General features: G+C 46.4%; 1 protein-coding gene across 5 annotated transcripts in view; it reads left to right on the top strand.

Moving 5' to 3' along the window:
- Positions 1–22,809, top strand: part of LOC140190530 (mitogen-activated protein kinase kinase kinase 5) — a 194,952-nt gene that overhangs the window by 89,706 nt on the left and 82,437 nt on the right. For all 5 annotated transcript variants that reach the window (XR_011883627.1, XM_072247181.1, XM_072247180.1 and 2 more), the window contains one exon: positions 20,581–20,693. Coding sequence is in view for 4 of the 5 variants with exons in the window: in XM_072247181.1 (XP_072103282.1) it covers positions 20,581–20,693 (113 nt within the window). In the remaining variant the exon portion in view is untranslated. The remainder of the gene's footprint in view (positions 1–20,580; positions 20,694–22,809) is intronic.

The following is a 22,809-nucleotide window of genomic DNA, read 5'->3' as shown; positions in this document are numbered from 1 at the left end:
ACCATCTTCTGGCTGAAGAAGTCTCTCCTCATCACCCCATTATCCTGAGGCTGTGCTCTCATATCCGAAGCTCTCCTATCAACGGAAACATTAGAAAGGAGGTGCAACATTTCTCTTTTACGGCTTCCCTCCCAACCACTCAGGGACCCAGGTCTTTCCAGTTGAGGCAGCGATCTCCTGTACTGCATTGTGTAATCACAGTGTGGTTCCTCCCGCAGTGCAGAAACTAAAAGCAGACTGGGTGTTCATTTCTAGGGTACCTCCTTTCAGTCTACAAGGGTAATCCTGATCTTCAAATTACCTTTTGCTTTAACACTGCATCATTTATTTTACTGCCCATTCCTGTGCCTGTAAAGTCCTCTTGTATCCTGACCCTTGGCAGTGAGATCCAGGCAACTAGCACTCTGTCTAAACATGCCCCGCACATCCCATTTAAACTTACAACCTTTAGTATTTGGCTTTGATGTTCCGGGAAAAGGACTTGACTATCTGCCCTATCTGAACCTCTCGTAGTTTTATATTCTTCTATCAGATTGCCCCTCAGCCTTCGACACTCCAGAGAAAACTATCCAAATGTGTCTAATCTCTCATATAAGCCATTGCACTCCAAACCAGACAACATTCCAGTGAGCCCATTCTTCACTCTCCCCAAAGACTCCACACCCTTCAGCTAATATTGGGACCAGAACTGGAACTGAGACCTAGCCAAAGCTGCAAATTAACTTTGCAGTTTTTATCGCCCTGACAAAGAAGTTAAGGCTGCTGTAACCCCTTCGTTACCACCCTATCTGCTAGTGTATGGACTTGCACCCCGATCCCTTAGTACATCAACGTTCTTAAAGGTGCTGCTATTTACTGCAAACTTTCCTCTCACATTTGACTTCCCAGTCCAATAACTCTTACTTGTCTGGATTAATTTCCATCTGTAGTTATCTGCCTAACTTCCCAAATGACCAATATCCTGTTGTAGCTTTTGACCGTTTTCCTCACTAACCACAACTCCTCCAACTTTCCTGTTAAGCTTACTAATCGGACCATATTTTAATATTTTATTCTTCCACATGTTGATAAGTTTGGCAGAATCCAAAACTGATTGGGGGCGGGCAGAAAGGCAAGACTGAGTAAATGAGCCCTGCCCTGCTCTCCTCTTCCCTTCTCTGTGTTTGTTGTGGGATGGAAACTACCCAAATCAGGAGGCCAAAGGGGTGAGACATCGACAGAAACCAGCTGCCTTTTTTCCACCCAAACCATGCTATGAGCTGCAGGCGTCACTCTGCTGAATCCTTGCAGGTGACACTTTACATTTCTCACCTTAAACCCATTGATTTATGATCATTTCTGCCAACAGCCACAAAACACCGAAGGAACTCAGCAGGGTTCCTACCATTTAGTATTAATACCCTGTAATCTGGCATGAGGGGCAGGTGAACGGGAAGCATACGACAAGACCTGCTATGATAGGAAATCTGACATGAAACATTGAAGGGAAAGAAAACAAGTCAAAGCAAGGATTGCTTGTTTATTGGCTCTGAAACAGGGATCAGATTTCCTTAAACGTAAATAACAGCCTAAAACCTCGGTACGTGCCTTGCCAAAGGGAGAGTGTGGACAGGCAGAGAAAGTTTCTGCTCTTTTACACATGATCCTTCGAGCACAGACTTGCTTTGTTAATCTGCTGCTTTGTAGCCTCGCCAGATGTGGTTTCGGTATATCCAAGTTTCTGTCTCGGAGATGAACATTTGAGTGTGCCTACCCGGACAGGTCACTGAGGAAACTCAGAAGTAATGAAATATGTTACATAACCCCCCACGTGTTATCCAGGAGCTGCCGTGAGGAAATGTTTTTATTATGAAGTAGTGAGCAGAGGGTAGGAGGGAGATTCCAATGAGGCTTGTAGGGGGAGTGGGCAGTTCAAAGAGGGAACAGTGTGATGGTAAATGACCAGGGACAGTGAAGGAACAGCCAGGTCACTGGGGATATGATGGTAGGTGGGAATCAGGAGGCCTGTTGCTGAGTGCGACTGAGAGTGATAGGATGTCTGACACCGTCTGGGAATCACTGGACATTGATGAGGGTGTGCAGAATCAGCTGCAGCTTCAGAAACCTGTTAGTTATTTACAAGGGTGATCAATGTAGAAGAGTATCTTGAAATTGGCAACTTATTCAACAAAGAAAGGTCCAGAGACTTCTGAATACTGATTGTGAACGTGGAACATAAAACATTGGCCTATTGGCCTACGATGTAGTTTTAACCTAATCGTAAGATCAATCGACCCCTTCCTTTCTACATAACCCTCCATTTTTCTATCATTTATGTGCCTGTCTACGAGTTTCTTAAATGCCCCTTTTGGGACTGGTGCAGCTAATGTGCTGGAGGCTCTGGACGATGGCAGGGTGGGTCTTTACCCCCGTTGTCATGGTGTCAGTCTTTGCCCCTCCCCTCCGCCAACTGCTCTTGGCAACACTTACACTTGGAGACTTAGTACAACACGAAACAACTCTTGTCATGTGTTTTTAATTGGAGAAAGTAACCAACTTTTCCCTGCCTGATGCTCTTTGCCCATAACCTATTCCTTCTCTCTCTCTCTGCCTGTCAATTTTCCCCAACCAGCCACCTTTCCTTAAGGATAAACACAAAATACTCTGCAGATGCTGGGGTGAAAGCAACACTCACAACACGCTGGAAGAACTCAGCAGGTCGGGCAGCATCCGTGGAAACGATCAGTCAATGTTTCGGGCCGGAACCCTTCGTCAGGACTGTAGAGGGAAGGGGCAGAGGCCCTATAAAGAAGGTGGGGGGAGGGTGGGAAGGAGAAGGCTGGTAGGTTCCAGGTGAAAAACCAGTAAGGGGAAAGATAAAGGGGTGGGGGAGGGGAAGCAGGGAGGGGATAGGCAGGAAAGGTGAAGAAGGAATAGGGAAAAACACAATGGGTAGTAGAAGGAGGCGAAACCATGAGGGAGGTGATAGGCAGCTGGAAAAGGGGGCAGAGTGAAATAGGGATAGAGGAAGGGAGGGGGAAGGAATTACCGGAAGTTGGAGAATTCTATGTTCATACCAAGGGGCTGGAGACTACCTAGACGGTATATGAGGTGTTGCTTCTCCAACCTGAGTTTGGCTTCATCATGGCAGTAGAGGAGGCCATGTATGGACATATCCGAATGGGAATGTGAAGCAGAGATGAAGTGGGTGGCTACTGGGAGATCCTGTCTGTTGTGGCAGACGGAGCGGAGGTGCTCGATGAAGCGGTTCCCCAATCTGCGTCGGGTTTCACCGATGTAGAGGAGGCCGCACTGGGAGCACCGGATGCAATAGGTGACCCCAACAGACTCACAAGTGAAGTGTTGCCTCACCTGGAAGGACTGTTTGGGGCCCTGAATGGTGGCAAGAGAGGAGGTGTAGGGACAGGTAACCTGGAACAGCTAATAGACCTGCCTTCCGGTCATCTTTGGAATGTGTGAATCTTTGGGAAACCCACAGAGAGAAGGAGCAAACTCCCCATGGAGGGGCCAGATCTAATCAACTCTCAGCCGCCGGAGCTGTGCATCAGCAGCACTAACTGCTGCAGAATCGTGCTGCCCTCCTGGGCACTCTGTCCTTCACTCGGTTACCTCGTTACCTCCAACTTCATGGGATCATTGTCTCACCCTTTCTGTTATTTTTTTCAGCAACGCTTTCCTGTGGTTGGTAGAGTGTTTTCCTTCTGTTGTGACATGTCTCTTTGAGGGACCCCTTGATAGGCAAGTGAGAGGACTGTGGCCCTGTTAATAAGGAGTGTCAGGTTCTGCCTACGGTAACACAGGGGAACCACACAACATCGTCCTGTAAATCTCGCCATCGACGTTCACTCCGTCTATTCGACTTTACAGAGCAATGCTACAGAGACCAATCAGAATCAGGTTTATTATCACTAACATACAGTGCGCTGTGAAATTTGTTGTCTTGAGGTGACAGTACAGTACAGTACGTACAATATGCTATAAATTACAGCAAGATATATAAATAAAGGAAGTACTGGAAAAGTAGTGAGGCAGTGTTCATGGGTTCATTGATTGCAGAGGGGAGGAAACTGTTGAGTGTCTTCAGGGGGGTGAAGTGATTTCTAGTTGCATTCATTTGCACATAGGTCGTTTGGCTGTCTTTGCTTGTGTGAGGTTTTTCATTGATTCTATTGCAGTTCTTTGTAACTAATGCGAATGCCTGAAAGAAAATGAATACTGTGGTAGTGTACGGTGATGGATGCTCACTTTGATAATAAATTTACAGCGCACTTTGACCTTTGAGAGCTGATTGCCCGTTGAGCTTTGAAGAAGTCGGTTTTTTTTCACTTGTTTAGAGGCAACAGACAAAGGCATGATCTAACCTGTGAAGTGGGAGTACTGTGCTCATGGAGCTAACAGCAAAGCACGAGGAAATTCAGATAGTTGTCAAAAACTGACAACAAGAATTTGCCTCAGGAGACATGTTCACAACATTATATTCCAGCATTTCATATAGTTCAACTGGAGCCAAGGCTGTGTCACACACAAGTGTCATAATAAGCTATGATTCTGTGCGTTATAAAACAGAGTACCTAATAAAGTGTCATCCATATCGTCAAATGTGGGTAATTCATATGGTTGCAAACTGCACTGTGTTTCTAGTCATCAAAAACAAAACAAAACAAACATCTTTTGAAAAACAATGTGGTTCTGGCAGATAAACTATTTCAAAATTAGCCCAAGTGACGCAGATGCCAGTCAGTGCAGACAGGTTCCACAAGATCTAGTGGAAATGTGGAAACTTGCCCACCACATCGCCAGTTAAATGTAAGCTAATATTATCCTGGATTTAAATGAGTTCGTAAATGGAGTGTGTGATGAGGAAGGGACCCTTAAGCATGGTTTCTGAGATCCACTGGAGTATGGGCAAACAAATGGCAAAGTCCCTGGAGAATATCCTTGACCATACTGATCACACTGTTAGCAAATGATATTTCATAAAATTGCAGTAAACCCTTAGCTAATCAAAACATTTACAGTGCAGTGTGAAAAATAAGAATGTCGTCACGCTTACCCACTAAGACAATTGTACTGCTCCAAGGAGCGCTATGTGGGGTCATTCTTGCCCTAGGCTGTTCGGCCCTATGGGGAGTCAACCTATAGCCAGGGAAGTAATGATCCCTTCCTGTTACACTGTGTGAGGTAGCTTGTATTTTATTCTTTCTACTTCTCTTCTATTTGTATATCTGTGCACTTGTAATGCTATGGTGACACTGTAATTTCCTTAGGGTTAATATCTATCTATCTATCTATCTATCTTATTCAAGATTCAAAGATTCAAAAAGCTTTGTCTTTCTAACCGTACATCACCTCTTCAGGGCAGAGTGAGACAGCGTTTCTCAGGGGCAGTGCAATCATAACATAACAAACACAACACTAAATAATAAACATAACAATAAATAGTAAAACACAACAGCCACGTGTCAGTTAAAATCAAGTTATAAGTGTCCAGTGCGAGTTAAAAGTGTCCAAAGCAGAGTCAGGTAGAGCAGCTATTTAGCAGTCTGACTGCCTGTGGGAGGAAGCTGTTTAGTAGCCTTGTGGTTTTAGTTTTGATGCTCCTGTAACGTTTGCCTGATGGCAGAAGAACAAACAGTTCATGGAGAGGGTGTGAGGGGTCTTTAATGATGTACCGTGTCTTCTGGAGGCATCAGCTCTGATAGACGTCTTGGACAGAAGGTAAGGAGACCCCAATAACCTTCTCTGCTCCCCTAACCACCCTCTGCAAGGCTTCTTTGTCGACAGCACTGCAGCTGGAGTACCACGTTGTGATGCAAAAGGTCAGCACACTCTCAACCACGCCTCTGCAGAATGTAGTTAAGATGTTAGTGGGGAGTGATGCTTGATTAAGCTTCCTCAGAAAGTGCAATCTCTGCTGGGCTCGTTTCACAATCCCAGTGGTGTTCCTGGACCAGGTGAGATTGTCCGAGATCTGCACCCCAAGGAACTTGATGTTTTCCACTCTCTCCACTGTGGAGCTGCTGATGCTGAGGGGTGTGTGCTCAGGCTGAGACCGTCTGAAATCGACGATCATCTCCTTGGTTTTGGTGACGTTAGGCATCAAGTTGTTATCCCTGCACCAGCTCTCTAGGTGTTTGACCTCCTCCCTGTACATAGTTTCATCCACCTTGAGCTTCAATTAATACCCTGGAATGAAAACAGATTTTCAGATCTTTAGTAGGCCTTTAGGTAAGTATTCAATCCTATCTCCCATCCATCACCCTTGATTCAATAAACTACAATACTGCACTTCATTCAACGTCTGCAGTACTATGCTGCAGATTTTCTACGGCTCGGTGGTGGCCAGCATCTTATTCTACGCTGTGCTCTACTGGGGCAACAGGGTGAGAGCAGCTGACAACGAGCAGATGGATAAGCTCGACAGGAAGGGGGTGGAACTGGATGCCCTGGTGGTCGTGTTTAAGAGGAGGATGCTGCAGAAGCTACGGAGCATTATGGACAATCCCTCTCACCCCCTCCGTAACATACTGGACAAACAGAGGAGCACCTTTAGCATCAGACTGATTCCACCGAGATGCACCATTGAACGCCACGAGAGATCCTTTCTCCCTGTGTCCATATGACTCTGCAACTCCTCCTCTTTAAGTGTGTAAGTACTTGGTTTCATCGCACATCTGTATTGTGCACCGTTACTTTTTAATGCACATTTTGTACCTTCATCTTAATGCTTACATTTTGTATTTTAAAGTATACGTACTGACTGAGCAACCCTGCAGCAATGATTTCCTTTGGGATAGATAAAGTTTTATCTCATCTTTATTGTCTCCCTTACACATTGAACTATTGCCCAATTTTTTCTCAAGACTGTGCTGATCTGTGGTCTCTGTCCAGATCGTGTCTGTTAAAGTTTGTAGGGGGATAGTTTTGGGGATAGAGAGGGGAGTTAGCGGTCTGGTTAGGAGAAGTTAGGCCTCCAGTACGTGGTCCGCATTGGAAGTCCTGCAACGGGGATATCTGCAGTCCAGGCCTCCACTCCCTGTTTCGAGGCCAACGACCAGAAGTCTGCGCAAGCAAGGGGCACGGGGAAGCACGGGCCCCAGTCAGTCACCGTGCCCGCAGTTTGCGATCCTGCCGTCGGCTAGTCTGGGGGTTGATACCGAAGGTCGGAGACCAAAGGTTGATCCGGAAATCAAAACCTGATGGCTGACGCCTCGAGGCTGAGGCTGGAGGAATGTCCATGTATGTGTGGGTGGGTTGAGGGGAGGCTGGAAGGTAGGAAAGGGGTTTGTTATTTTGTTGCCAGTTGTGTCCCACTTGGTTGTGTTATGTGTTGTTCTGCCAAGCATTGTGTGCACGTGATGCTGGTGCTGGCATGTGTGGCAATAGTTGTGGACTACCCTAAGCACATCCTTAGATTGTGCTGGTTGTTAACACAAATGATGCATTTCATTTTATGTTCCCATGTACATGTGATAAATTAATGAATCTGAATCTGACATCTTCCTCGAAGTCAAAGTCAAATACATTCATTATCAAAGTATGTATACATTATGCAACCCTGAGATTCATCTCCTTAAAGGCAGCCACAAGACCAAGAAACCCCCAAAAAAACTCATGAAAAGATAAGACCGTCAAACACCCAATGGACAGAGAGAAAAAAAACAAATCGTGTAAACAATAAACACAAGCAAATAGCATTCTGAACTGAATTCCACAGAGAGATCATGCACAGGACCGTTAGTTCAGCACAGGGTGGAACAGTGAGCCGAACTGGCCCGCCCCTCTCCTTGGGCCCCAACACCCTGACCTTCTCCGGCCAGGCACTTAAATCGTCACCCAAAAATCTGTCGCTTTGAGCTTCTCTGGGCCTGGACCCTGCCACCTCGATTTGGCCCAGTGCTGAGATCGAACGAACCTCGAGTCTTCCTCATTCTCGGCACTGGGCCCCACTACCTCAACTCACCTTAGCTCCACCACATTGAATTGCTTCCAAGTCCAAAGGGAAGTTACAGGCTATTGTTTGCAATGATCGTTTGCCAGAACAAGAGTGATTAGCAAAGTATTTAGTTGTTTTCCTTGTTCGATCAGTCACCAGCCAGAATTCGCTGAGATTCACCAGCACTATCATTGGCCCGAACCCAACAACTAGCTCAGAAATGGACCTGCAGTTCAAGCCAATTGCTTTAAATGGGAAAACTTCAGACACGTGGTTGTTTAACATCTTGGGATACTGTGTTTTTTATTTCTTGGAGTCTTTTCCAACAATGATTGAAACCAGTATTATAAAAGATTGGATTTTGGTTCATTGTACCTGATGCAGAAGATGTTGCAATTAAATATGGGAAAAGGTAAAGGAGTAAACAGGAAGGTCGGTAAATAATGGTGTCCAAGGCAGAGTTAATGAACCACCCCCAGCAGAGATCCCAGTGATCCAGAAATCTGAAACCCTGTTTCCTGCTCTGTCCGCCAGAGAAAGCAGGATCTCCCAGTGGCCACACATTCTAATTCCACATCCCATTCCCATTCTGATATGTCTATCCACGGCCTCCTCTACTGTCAAGATGAAGCCACACTCAGGTTGGAGGAACAACACCTTATATTCCGTCTGGGTAGCCTCCAACCTGATGGCATGAACATTGACTTCTCTAACTTCTGTTAATGCCCCACCTCCCCCTCATACCCCATCCGTTATTTATTTATATACACACATTCTTTCTCTCTCTCTCCTTTTTCTCCCTCTGTCCCTCTCACTATACCCCTTGCCCATCCTCTGGGTTTCCCCCCCTCGCCCTTTCCCTTCTCCCCGGACCTCCTGTCCCATGATCCTCTCATATCCCTTTTGCCAATCACCTGTCCAGCTCTTGGCTCCATCCCTCCCCCTCCTGTCTTCTCCTATCATTTTGGATCTCCCCCTCCCCCTCCCCCTCCCACTTTCAAATCTCTTACTAACTCTTCCTTCAGTTAGTCCTGACGAAGGGTCTTGGCCCGAAACGTCGACTGTACCTCTTCCTAGAGATGCTGCCCGGCCTGCTGCATTCACCAGCAACTTTGATGTGTGTTCCCTGTTCCCTGCACCATTTCTTCAGCCACACATTCATCTGCCAAGTCATCCTGTCCTTCCCTTCACTGGGGCACTCCTAAGTGCGGTCTATAGAAAGTGCGTGACCATACACTTCCCAACACTATTCCATCTGCCACCTTATCCATTCTCCTAATCTCTCTAAGTCGTTCTGCAGACGTCCCGCTTCGCCAACACTACCCGCCCCTCTACCTACCTTCAGATCATCTGCAAACTTGGCCACTAAGCCATCAGTTCTGTCATCCAAATCATTGACATATAACGTGAAACGAAGTGGTCCCCATACTGAACTGTACAGAACACCACTATTCATAAGCAGCTATCCAGAATTGGCCCCTGTTATTCCCCCTCTTTGTCTCCTACCAGGCATCCAATCTTCTATCCATGCTAGCATATTTCCTGTAATACCTTGGGCTCTTATCTCGTTAAGTACCTCGTCAGAAGCCTTCTGAAAATTCAAGTAAAAAAAAAATCCACTGACTCTCCTTTGTCTGTCCGGTCTTTTATTTCCTCAAAGAATTCCAACAAATTTGTCAGACAAAATTCCCCCTTAAGGAAAGCATGCTGACTTTGGCCTACATTTTCATGTGCCTCCAAGTACCCCAAAACCTCATCACTAATAGCGGACTCCAACATCTTCCCAACCACAGGCCTATAATTTCCTTACTTCTGCCCCACTCCCTTCTTAAAGAGTGGAGTGCCAATTGCAATTTCTCGACAATGAAAATGATTAATGAGTTTATATTTGTGAAGTGCCTTTCACAATCGTTGAAAGGTCCAAAGCTCCTCAGCACTGGCTAAGTAGTTTTGAAAATAGTCTCTGTTGTAATGTAGGAAATGCAGCAAACCATTTGCCAAATCCAAATGCTAACAAAAAGTAGACAATCTCCAGATGATCTGTTTCACTCACTATTGCTGATTGAGGGCTAAATATTGGCCAAGGCTTTCGGGAGAATATTCCCAACCTTTTTTATGCCATAGACCAATACCATTAAGCAAGAGGTCCATAGACCCCAGGTTGGGAACTCCTGGTCTAGATGAACATTATTGAACTGAATTGACTTTATTTCTTACATCCTTCACGTACATGAGGAGTAAAAATCTTTACATTATGTCTCTGTCTAAATGTGCAATGTGTAATCATAGTAATTAATAATAATTTATAATAAATAGAACAGTCAATGTAACATAGAATACACTCAAATCAGTGTGAGTTAATCAGTCTGATGGCCTGGTGGAAGAAGCTGTTCCGGAGCCTGTTGGTCTTGGCTTTTATGTTACGATACCGTTTCCCAGATGGTAGCAGCTGGAACAGTTTGTGGTTGGAGTGACTCGGGTCCCCAATGATCCTATGGGCCCTTTTTACACACCTGTCCTTGTAAATGTCCTGAATCATGGAAAGTTCACATCTACAGATGCGCTGGGCTGTCCGCACCACTCTCTGCAGAGTCCTGTGATTAAGGGAGGTACGGTTCCCATAGCAGGCAGTGATACAGCCAGTCAGGATGCACTCAATTGAACCCCTGTAGAAAGTTCTTAGGATTTGGGGGCCCATACCAAACTTCCTCAACCATCTGAGGTGAAAGAGGCGCTGTTGTATCTTTTTCACCACATAGTCAGTATGTAGAGACCACGTAAGGTCCTTGATAATGTGGGTGCTGAGGAACTTAAAGCTGTTTACCCTCTAAACCCCAGATCCATTGATGTCAATAGGGGTTAGCCCATCTCCATTCCTCCTGTAATCCACAACCAGCTCTTTTGTTCTTGCGACATTGAGGGAGAGGTTAATTTGTTAACTTTTTATCCATTTGGTTGGTAGCAGATAGTGTGGCATTCCTCAGGGCAACTTTGTGATGCTTGTCTGATTTGTATTTTAAATTCCGATTGCTTGGGTGGGGTGGGGTGGGGTGGGGAGGGTGGGGTAGGGTGGGTAGGGGGGGAGGGTGAGGTGGGGTAGGGTGGGGTTGAGTGGGGAGGGTGGGGTGGGGTGGGGTTGGGTGGGGTAGGGTGGGGAGGGAGGAATAAACCTACAACTCTGATGCAGGGTGAGAGAGACTCCCACATGCTGACATCTGGAATTTTGTTGTAAACAGAATAGTTGAGCTAATGCATGTTGTTAATGTATTTACATAGACCGAATGTACAACATCATACATCCGCACAGGCTAATGTTTGTCCAAGTGCGTAGATTGCACACTTACTTTCCAGTCACTCTGGAAGTGATCTGATTTGTATCTCAATCGTATCTGGTTGCTATTTTCCACATTCTGAAATGCAGCTAAGTAGAATTTGATGCAACATAAATATTCTTAAACTGACTCATGCTCCTCCGCCCCCAAACACCCACGCTGCAGATTATTTTAAATCTACACAAACCAAGGCATAAAGCAGTATTGCTTTCAAAAAGCAAATTCTCCTGCAAGTAATGACTGATTTTCCAAGTTACGCAAGGACAGAGAAGCAGTTTTTTGTTGCTTGAGTGGCAGTTCTTTGGTCTGCAAAGACTTTGTGTCTGGATGCCGTGTTAAAATGATGCTGGCCCTTCATGGATCCAGCGTGGATCCAAATTCTTCCGGGAAATGTTGCAAGCATGAATCGGAACGAAAAGTCGCCAGCTTGAGCCGAACGCGGAAAGACTGTTCGATCTTTATTACATTTTTCTGAAGTCCGTGCATCAGAACAAGGTCCAGCCCTAATTCCCTTGTGAAGTTGGATGTGGGCCACCTCTGGGACTTCTGAGTCCTTCTAATGAACAGCACATGCAGAACGCTGGACGAACCCTGCAGGTCAGGCAGCATCTATGGAGGGGGACACCGAGGACAGGTGGAGCACCTTGGCCTGAAACGCCACTCATTCCTGCCACAGATGCTGCCTGACTTGCTGAGTTCCTCCGACCATTTGTGTGTGTGTGTGTGTGTGCGTTGCTGAAGGTGTCCAGCATTTGTAGGATCTCTGAAGAAGCTGCTTCCACCATGCTGTTAGGGAGGGAGCTCCAGTGATGGTGAAGGACAGGTGATAGAGTCCCACAACAGGACTGAGGAGCAGCTTAGAGGGGAGGCTGCGGGTGGCGGGTGGGGGATGTTCTAGTGTGTCTGCTGCTGTACAGGTCATGGGTTTGGGCATTGATATTGGAGTGGCTGAGATGAGTAACTGAAGTGCATTTTCTAGATGGTACACTGCACGCAAACTGGTTAAAGGAACAGATGACCTTTAATGGGGTTTGGACCTTTAATGACTTTTGATGGGCTTCTCTGCTGGTGTCGGGCTTCTCGAGTTTTGTTGGAACGGTACTCATCCAGGCAAGTGGAGGGCACCTCATCAGAATCAGTTAAAAAAAAAGAAGAAAAAAATTCTGAGTTTGTTCACTGTCCGCTTTCAGAAATCTGATGGCAGAGGAGAAGTGGTTGTTCCGAGACTGATCAGCGTGTGTCTTCCAATTCTTCCTCTCTGATGGTAGCAATGAGAGGACGCATGAACTGAGGGGCAGGGGTCCTTAGTGACGGAGGCTGCCTTTCTCAGGGTTTGCCTTTTGAAGCTGTCTGTGATGGTGGGAAGGCAGGTGCCCACGATGGAGATGGTTGAGCTGACAACCCAGAGCTACGTTTTCTGATCTTGCACATTGGCGTCTCCATTCCAGACAACAGAATGCTCTCCATGGTACATCTGCAGAAACCTGTGAGAGTCTTTGGTGACGTACCAGGTCTCCTCAAACTCCTGATGAAATATAGCCACTGGCGTGCCCTCTTCGTAATTGCACCAATATGTTGGGCCCAGGATAGATCTTCAGAGATGTTGACAGCCAGGAACTTAAAAACGCTCACCCTTTCCACTGCTGCTCCCTCGATGAGGACTAGCGTGTATTCCCTCGATTTCCCCTTCCTGAAGTCCACAATCAAATCCTTGGCCTTATTGACATTGAGTGCAAGATGGTTGTTGTGACAATACTCAACCATCTGATCCATCACTCTCCTGTATGCCTCCTCGGCACCATCTGAGGTTCTGCTGGCAACATTTGTGTCATTGGCGAATTTATGGATGGCATTTGAGCTGTGTCCAGCCACGCAGTTATGAAGGTAAGGGAAAGTGGAGCGGTGGGTTAATCACGCATCCTTGAGGTTCACCAGTGATGATTGTCAGCAAGGAGGAGATGTTATTTCTGATTTGCACTGACTGAGGTCTCCTGGTGAAGAAGTCAAGGATCCAGTCGCAGAGTGAGGTACGGAAGCCCAGGGTTTGAAGCTCATTGATTAGTAGGAATTATTGTGTTGAAAGCTGAGATATAATCAACAAACAGCAGCCCGATGTACGTACCGCTGATACCCAGGTGGTCCGAGGCCAAGTGGAGAGCCAGTGAGATTGCATCTGCTGTAGATCTATTGTGGCGGGAGGCAAATTGCAGTGGGTCCAGGTCCTCGCTTGGGCAGGAGTTAATTCTAGACACACTCCTCAAGTGTATCCTGAGTAAGTGCAAAGTGTTCAGGGTGTCAGATGGTAAGTTACTTGTAGCAAGCTGCCCTGCCTCTGGTAATTGGCAATTGATTTACTATTGTCACTTATACTGAGTTATAGTGAAAGGATTTTGTTAGTGTGCCATCCAGATAGATCATTCCATACATCAGGACCCTCAAAGAGGACCACAACCTTGTTGTTGGGTTTGAAGACTTGCGTCCCTCAATGACCCGGAGAGCGATGTCTGCTGGAGTCAGGGCTTTGTGCTTTGGCTCTTGGTAGGGTCACCCATGGGAAACAGGTCAAAGGGAAGAGGCCGGATTAAGAGTGGTCTGCCGGTCCTCCAGGTTCAGGGGATCAGCTCAGGGCTAACAATCCGGACTGGTAAGCCAAAATTGTTACAGAGACGGCAATGAAGAATCCTTCCACGTCTGTGTGTGACGGCGTTCCTGAGTCTCCACCTCGGATTTTCATTTCTGACAGTAGTGAAAACCGAGGAAGCTACTGGCATGATGAAGGAAGCCCTGAACACTGCCAGAGACGGAAGACCTTCACTGCTGCCCTAAACATCAGCGGCGTTATGGGCGGACCAGACGATACATCAGGACGCCTAGATGGTGCAAATGGGGTGGGGGGGGGAAGAAAAAACAGAATGCAGAGAATAGGGTTACTGTTACAGAAAATGTTCAGTCCAGGTAGACGATGAGCAAGAGCCATGACAAGGTAGAGTGTGAGATGAAGAGTTTATCTTTAACATATAAGAGGACAGAAGTTCTTTTGATTCTGGTGGTACGTGTTCTCAAGATTTTGTACTTTCTGCCAGATGAGAGGCGGGGAAGAGAGAATGAGTGAGGGCAGAGTGGTTGCTATTCCAAGCTCTGATCCACCGGGATAGGATGCTTTCTGTGGTACATCATTAAAAATCGGTGTTGGTCATTGGGAACATTCTGAATTTCTTTAACCTTCTGAGGAAGTAGAAGCATTGCTGAGTTATCTCAGGCATAGCATCCACATGGCTGGAGCAGGACAAATTGCTGGTGATATTTTTACCTTGGAACTTAAAGCTCTCAATGATCTTCACCTCAGCACCATTTACATAGACAGAAGCGAGTACTCAGCCTGTTTCCTGAAGTCAGTGACCAGCTCTTTGTTTGGCTGGCAATGAGGTAAGGGTTGTTCTTGCAGCCATAATATTTTTGTGACTGGTCCAGTATACTTATGGTGGCCTGCTGAATATTGACGGGGGCTTGGAGCTGTCATGCCGTCGAATGTCATAGATAGGTGTTTGGGTCTTTCACGCTGGGGATGGTCATCACCTGGTACATTTGTGGTGTGCATATTGTTAGCGTATGTCGTTATGTTGTCCAGGTCTTGCTTCATGCAGCTACAGCTGGCTTCATTTGCTTGTGAAAGGATTTGAATGCTATTTTAACACCAGTCAAAAATGGAAATGCAATATCTAGCCCATAGGCTGGATAGGAAGTAGTTTATACAACTCACTTCTTCATTTAATTGTTCAAAACATCACCTATATGTAATGTGCATTATGTAATGAATTACATCACACATTAATAAAACAGTTCACACCTCTGCCCAGATTTGATTAGCAGAGGCACTTACACTAGTTCCATGGTGGCTAAGGCTGAGCACAGACCAATCTGCACACTTTCCATTTTTATCTCTCCCTCTCCCCTCTCCCCCCTCCCCTCTCCTCTCCTCTCCCCTCTCCTCTCCCCTCCCTCCCTCTCCTCCTCCCTCTCCCTCTCTCTCTTCCTCCCTTCTCCCCTCTCTCTCCCCTCCCCTCCCTTCTCCCCTCTCTCCCCTCCCCTCCCCCTCCCTCCCCTCCCTTCCCTCCCCCTCCCCTCTCCTCCTCCCCTCTCTCCCTCTCCCCCTCCCTTCCCTCCCCTCCCCTTCCCTTCCCTCTCCCCCTCCCCTCTACCCCTTCCCTTCTCCTCTACCCCTCCTCCCTCCCCTCTCCCCCTCTCCTCTCTCTCTCTCCCTCCCTCCCTCTCTCTCTCTCTTCCCCTCTCTCTCCCTCTCCCCTCTCCCCCTCCCCTTCCCCTCCCTTCCCTCTCCCCCCTCCCCTCTCCCCTCTCTCTTTCTCTCTCTCCCTCCCTCTCTCTCTCTCTTCCCCTCTCTCTCCCTCTCCCCTCTCCCCCTCCCCCTCCCCTCCCTTCCCTCTCCCCCTCCCCTCTCCTCTCCCTCTCCCCCTCCCCTCTCCCCTTCCCTTCTCCTCTACCCCCTCACCTTTCCCCGCTCTCCTTTTTCTCTCTCTCCCTCCCCTCTCTCTCCTCCCCTCTCTCTCTCCCCTCCCCCTCTCTCCCTCTCCCTCCCCTCTACCCCTCCCCCTCCCCTCTCTCCTCTCTCTTTCTCTCTCTCCCCCTCCCCCTCTCTCTCCCCCCCTCTCTCTCTCTCTCTCTGCCTCTCCCCCCTGCTGTCACTACTTCCCCCCGTGATCTCTGCTTCCCTTTTCCGCTTTCTCTGCCTTCCTATTGTGGTTTCTTCCCCCGTCCTTCCCAGTGCTGATGAAGAGTGTTGGCACAAAACGCCGACTGTTCATTCATTTCCGTAGGTGCTGCCTGGCCTGCTGAGTTCCTCCAGCATTTTTGTGTGTGTTGCTCTGGACTTCCAGCATCTGCAGAATCTCTTGTGTTTTTGATCGGTGTGCGCGTTCCTTTCGCCAGGCAAATTTATCCACTCAGAAGGTGGCCATTTGGCTCATTGAGTTCATGCTGGCATTCCAATCCCACATCTCAAGCAGTCCATTCCAGATGGTAACTCACTGCATAAAACCATTTCCCCTCATTTCCCTTGGATATTTACCGCTGACTTCCGCCTTCTAATAACAAACCTACGTCCCGGCCAGCACGTTTCACGTTACTTATCGCAGTGCAGCTCATCAAGCAGGCAGACCTTATCCGAGGGGTGTTCAGCAGCGACGTGAAATGGTAAGGGGCTGTGAAAGTTGCTGCTTGATAAATGCACATTCTTTGTCTAGGAATTGCATTCCTGCTACCAACACTGCCAAAGCAGCATTTGAGGGCACATTAGTGCTGTCTGCCTAACTTTCATATCATCTATGTTGGTGTAACACACGCCACACTTTATTCAAAAACGCAATGGAAGGATGGTATTGATTTTGCCATCTATACCTCCTGGATTCACAGAGATAAACAGCACACAAACAGGCCCTTCGGCCCATTACATCTATATTGACCTTCAGCTCACCATCTGTACTAATCCCATTTAACGGCGCGTCCTCAGTACCCTTCAGTGCACTGACGATTCAAGTGATTCATATTTCAGATTCAGGTTTACTCACTGAAATGGTAGGCTGCTGGAATTTGCCTGTGTCGCTGCACATTCCACACCATATTTTTTTGGCATGCGCCCGCGTGCGTGCGAGTCTGTGCGTGTGCGTGTGTCCGTCCGTGACTATGTCTTTTTCATGGCTTTTTATAAGCGAGAGAGAGACTGTGTGGCGCACTACTCCTCACACAGACATTTCCGCAGTATTTTCCCTTTATTTTACGAGGTCGAGTTGCGATCTCGACACTCAACCCGGCACGGATGGAAAGCGTGCCCAGGAGCGGACCCGACTGGTTTCGAACCCGGGAACCTCCGCTCCCGGGTCCCGCGCCGATGTCATTGCACCACCAGCCGGCCCCAATCCACACCATTTTAGCATGCCTGCAATGCCCGGCACAATTACCCAGAACATACCAAGCAGTAAAGCAACAGCAGTGAAACAAGCCCCGTTCTTCCCTCCCCCCCCCCACACATGCACATACACAGTTCTCTGACCCTCAGAAGGTCTGACTTCTCTCCTCTGACCTCCAGCGGACTCGTGGATAAATAAAGTATGACTATGACTAGGATTCGCAGACACTAGGACCTGACCTCATCTAGATCAGGGGTTCCCAGCCTGGGGTCGACGGATCCCTCGGTTACTGGTAAGGCTCCGTGGCATAAAAAATATATAGTTGGGAAGCCCCGATCTCGAGCATCCTTAAACCTCATGCAGGAACTAACAGGCCTGATGTATGAACCTTCCCAATGTTCCCTAGACCAAGCACACATTACATTTCAGTGACAACAATGCGCCAATTCCTTAATGCCAACAGGCTGTCTGGCTGCCTCAGAGAGATCTCTGGTAGCACAGGGCACGGACACAGCATTGTAGGTATTTGTATCGAGGCAGAAAGCCGCTTCAGTGGTCGTGTCAGAGTTGGTGACAAAGTGGAGAGTCTTGCACCAGCACAGACGATGCTCTCATTTTTATCAGATATCTGGATGTGACCGACAATGCACTGTTGGTGGCAGAAATGCAGTTCCTAGACAGAGAACTTGCACTTATCAAGCAGTGACTCTCACAACTTATCACTCCACTTTCTGACTAACAGACCCCAATAAGTTAAGTTAGACAACCTCTCCTCCTCCACTCTCACCCTGAACACCGGCGTGCCTCAAGGCTGTGTGCTGAGCCCTCTTCTGTACTCCCTTTTCACCTATGACTGCGTTCCTGTACGTGGTTCTAACTCCATAATCGAGTTTGCAGACAACACCACGGTGGTTGGTCTGATCAGAGGGGATGACGAGACGGCCTACAGGGACGAGGTCCAGCACCTAGCCGTGTGGTGTGCTGACAACAACCTGGCCCTTAACACCCAGAAGACCAAGGAGATCATTGTGGACTTCAGCCATGCTAGGAGCCACACTCACGTCCCCATCTACATCAACGGAGTTGTAGTGGAGCGTGTATCAAGCTTCAAATTCCTTGGTGTCCACATTTCCGAGGATCTCACCTGGTCCCTGATCTCCTCCACCCTGATCAAAAAGGCACAGCAGTGTCTTTATTTCCTGCAGAGCATCAAGAAAGCTCACCTCTGTCCCAGGATACTGACAGACTTTTACCGCTATACCATTGAGAGCATACTCACCAACTGCATCTCAGTGTGGTATGGCAATTGTCCCGTATTGGACCGCAAAGCACTCCAGCATGTGGTGAAAACTGCCCAGCGGATTATCGGCACCCAATTGCCCACCATTGAGAACATCTGCCATAAACGCTGCCTGGGCAGGGTGAAAAGCATTATCAAGGATGCTTCTCACCCTAACCATAGACTTTTTACTCTCCTCCCATCGGGTAGGCACTACAGGAGCCTCCACTCCCGCACCAGCAGGCACAGGAAGAGCTTCTTCCCTGAGGCTGTGACCCTGCTGAACCTCACATCACAGCACTAAGCAATATTGCACCCATACTGCAACACACACAAAATGCTGGTGGAACGCAGCAGGCCAGGCAGCATCTATTGGAAGAGGTTGCACCCATGTTGTACTGTCTCAGTACTTTTATATTTGTGTGCTGTAGCACTTACTTTTTATTCGCAGTTATTTTGTAAATAACACTATTCTTTGCATTTCTGGTTAGATGCTAACTGCATTTCATTGGCTTTGTATCTGTACTCGGCACAATGACAATAAAGTTGAATCTAATCTAATCTAAACTGGGTGGGATTACGAATTGTTTGAAAGCAACACACATCAAAGTTGCTGGTGAACGCAGCAGGCCAGGCAGCATCTATAGGAAGAGGTACAGTCGACGTTTCGGACCGAGACCCTTCGTCAGCACCAGCAACTTTGATGTGTGTTGCTTGAATTTCCAGCATCTGCAGAATTCCTCGTGTAAGGCTTGAAAGTGACTGAAATAGATTGACAAAACGGGCAAAAGCTTGGCAGGTGTAATGCAGCACAAATATATGTGACATTATGTATTTCAGTTGAAAAATCAGAAAGGTAGCAAATGATTGAAATGTTGTTAGATTGGGAAGTGAAGTACTGTGAGACTTAGTGTTTGTACAGCAGCTACTAAAAGCAGTTAGAAAGCCAAATTGTTTTTTGATCTTTAATGCCAAGAGGATTTGAGTACAGGGACAAGGGTGACTTACTACAGTTTTTCTTTTGGATTAGAATCACTTTATTGCCAATGTGTGAAACATACCAGAATTGATAGAGGTTCGGTGCCAAACATAAAACACAGGACAGTACCATAAAAGACAGCACAACAGCAACCAACAGTTTACAAGACAATAATGCAAACAGCCACGAGCAATCAACAATCAGCAGAACAGTCACATGCACATCAAATTTAAATAAATGTGAACGGATGAACAGACTCAGTAATTATCAACAGAACAAGGACAGCAGGAAAGACCATTTAATGGATGTTGTGCAGGGGCATTTAAGATTTTACATCTGAGTGAGTTTTGTTGGGAAGCTGGGTTGCTCCAGGAAAGAAGCTTTGGAGATGATGTGAAGTCCTGGTGTTGATGGACTTGTAGCATCTCCCTGTAGGCGATTTGGTGGATAGGCGAGTGCTACAGGGTCGGGGGGAGTCGGTGGTAATTTTTTCACCTCTTTGCTCTGGTGATCAACAGGTCTTCTGAGGTCGGTAGCCGATGCTCACTGAGACCTGGACTTGGAGAGAGAAGCCAAGCGGTGATAGAAATGGTCATTTCACTCTCAATGATGGCAGAGTAAAACTTTATCAGAATATGCTCTGAGGTGGCCTTTACTCATGATAAAACATAGCTACGAAAAGAAACGCAGTGCAAACTTTACATTCATATGATCAATTGCATTTAATTGCTTTAACGCTTTACTGAGAACCATATGCAGGGTCGACTAAGCAGAAAAATAGTTCAGCATAGACTAGATAGGCTGAAGGGCTGACTGTGCTGTTATGCTCCAATGACTGTGTGAGTCTATTTCTGGTTCACTGGTAAGAATATTGATAGTTTCTTTCAGTCAACAGTTCCCATCATCCGAGACCAGGAGTTCCCAATCTGACATCCATGGACCCCTTGCTTAACGATATTGGTCAATGGCATAGAAAAGTTTTGGAACCACCGATCTAGACTATTGATATATCATCCATACATTTCTTAATCACACTTGTACATCTGTAAGCAAATTTTCTTTACAGCCTGGGGGTGAGTTGGGCAGAAAGGAAAAAAATACAGGTGAATAGTATGGTTATTGTTCCCCTGCAGGTATCGGATGGCTTTCGAGCACGAGCCTACTCTACATTCGGGCATTAATGTTGCTGTGTTCCTCATGGCAGCAGGGCACCGGTTTGAAACGTCAATGGATCTCCAGAAAATAGGTAACATTACTTGCATTGATCATTTCTGTAGAGCAGGATTTGTCAATAGTGAATGACTTGAAATAAATGAGCATGACCTAGCTTGCTCTGAGTTAGTTGAACAGAAGCACAAGGGCTATTTCTATGGTGTTTGGGAGCACATTGAGGATGGCACTGCCAACACGTAGCTCAGATAGTTTTCTTCCTTCTGGCCATTCCATCCCCAAGGAGCATAAAACAAACAAAAACATTATCAGTGGATTCTGGTTAGTTAGGCCATCGGTTAACTGGGGCAGCCACTGCTTATTTGGGCCAACTCTTAAAGAACAAACACTAATCAAGTAAATGACCGGGATTCACTTCGTTTATTTGGGGCACTATGCCACTTAATTGGGGCAGAAGACGGTTGCTGAACAGCTTCTAACTATCATCAGTCACATGCACCTAATTCTAATTTCCAATTTCCATCCGTGAATTCCACAGCATAATTGCTCTGTTAAGTTTTCCCTCAGGTTCCCATGTATATCCAAATGTATATACTTAGAGCAAACATTTTTTAAGTAGCATCAATTACGTGTGTTTGTATTCAAAAGTGGTAATTTTTGTCACTGATAGTTGGTGAGAAATAAGCAATAAGACAATTCAGAACTGTTTTGCTCACTGTGGTTTCAAGCACTCAGGCTGGGAGTGAAGATGAAACAATTTCACTACTTCAACAAGTTAGGCACTATGAAGAATTTGAAGGTACTGAGAATCACCTTGAATGTTACAATGAAATTGAAGATATGAAGGATGCATTCGTCAAAAGGATTGTATGAAGGCAGTCCATTATCTACACTAGGTGTCTGTGCTAATTTTGTTCATTTACAGTCAATTTAAAGTACACAGCAGCATACATTGGATAAATTCCTCTGTCAATGACTATTAGGAATTAATATACAGTTTTATTGTAGTATTGATAGTGTTCTAATCTGTTCTGTATTTCATCTAAATATGTACACAATGTGTTACTCAGTTTAATGGTAGTTTGTCTTTTTTTATACCTTTTTAACTATTTTCATGAAATTTTGGCTAATTGGGCCAAAATGTACTGGTTTATATGTGTCTCAATTAACTGGAATCCACTGTATATACGTACATAGAGCATAGAACACTATAGGACAGTGCAGACACTTTGAGTCACAATGATGTGTTGATCTTTTAACCTTCTATAAGATCAATCTGACCCTTCCCTCCTACATATTTCCTCCATTTTTCTATCTTGCGCCTAACTAAGAGTTTCTTAACTGTCCCTAATGTATCTGGCTCTACCACCACACCTGGCAGACCATTCCACACACCCACTACTCTCCATGTGGAAAAAAACTACCTTTGACATCCTTCCCCTGCATACTTCCCTTCATTTGCGTTAAAATGATGCCCCGTCGTGTTAGCCAATTCCGCCCTGGGAAAAAGCCTCTGTCTCTCCACTTGATCTATGCCTCTTATCATGATGTATATCTGTATCAAGTCACCTCTCATCCTCCTTCACTCCAAAGAGAAAAGCCCTACTTCACTCAATCTAACTAACAGAGAAGGAGTAAAGACAGGCGGTTGAGCAGCATCTGTGGGGGGAAAGGTATTGTCGACGTTTCAGATCAAAACCCCACATCGGGTCCCGATGCAGAATTTCAATCTGAAATGATGGCAATTTCTTGCTTCTCACAGATGCTGTCTGGCCCTCTGAGTTCTCCCAGCAGGTTGCCTGGTGTTGGCTCTCCAAGTCAGTTCCATCTTACTCCCACCTCAAAGAGCAGATGGGGTCTCAGCCCGGCATTCACATCATAGCCTCCAGCCTGATGGCGTGAACTTCGATTTCTCTAACTTCTAGTAATGTACCTGCCCCTCTCCCATCCCTGTTTTCTCATTCAACATCGTGGCTCCCCTCTTTTCCAGCATTTGAAGAATGTCTTACGTTTATTCATAAAAGTCGGACTGTTCCTCAGTCCTTAACTCGGAACATTGCGAGAGTACCAATTAGTAATTCTGCAGGGGCCGTGTTTATGTCAATTTTTTCCAACCAACATGTTGTCCAATGGAAGTTTGTATAGAAATATACAGATATCTGTATATCTCTATTGGAGGAGGAGGAAGATGG

Source organism: Mobula birostris, chromosome 30, assembly GCF_030028105.1.
Source record: "Mobula birostris isolate sMobBir1 chromosome 30, sMobBir1.hap1, whole genome shotgun sequence".
In the NCBI taxonomy this organism is placed as follows: Eukaryota; Metazoa; Chordata; class Chondrichthyes; order Myliobatiformes; family Myliobatidae; genus Mobula; species Mobula birostris.
This window is presented reverse-complemented; position numbering and strand designations above follow the sequence as displayed.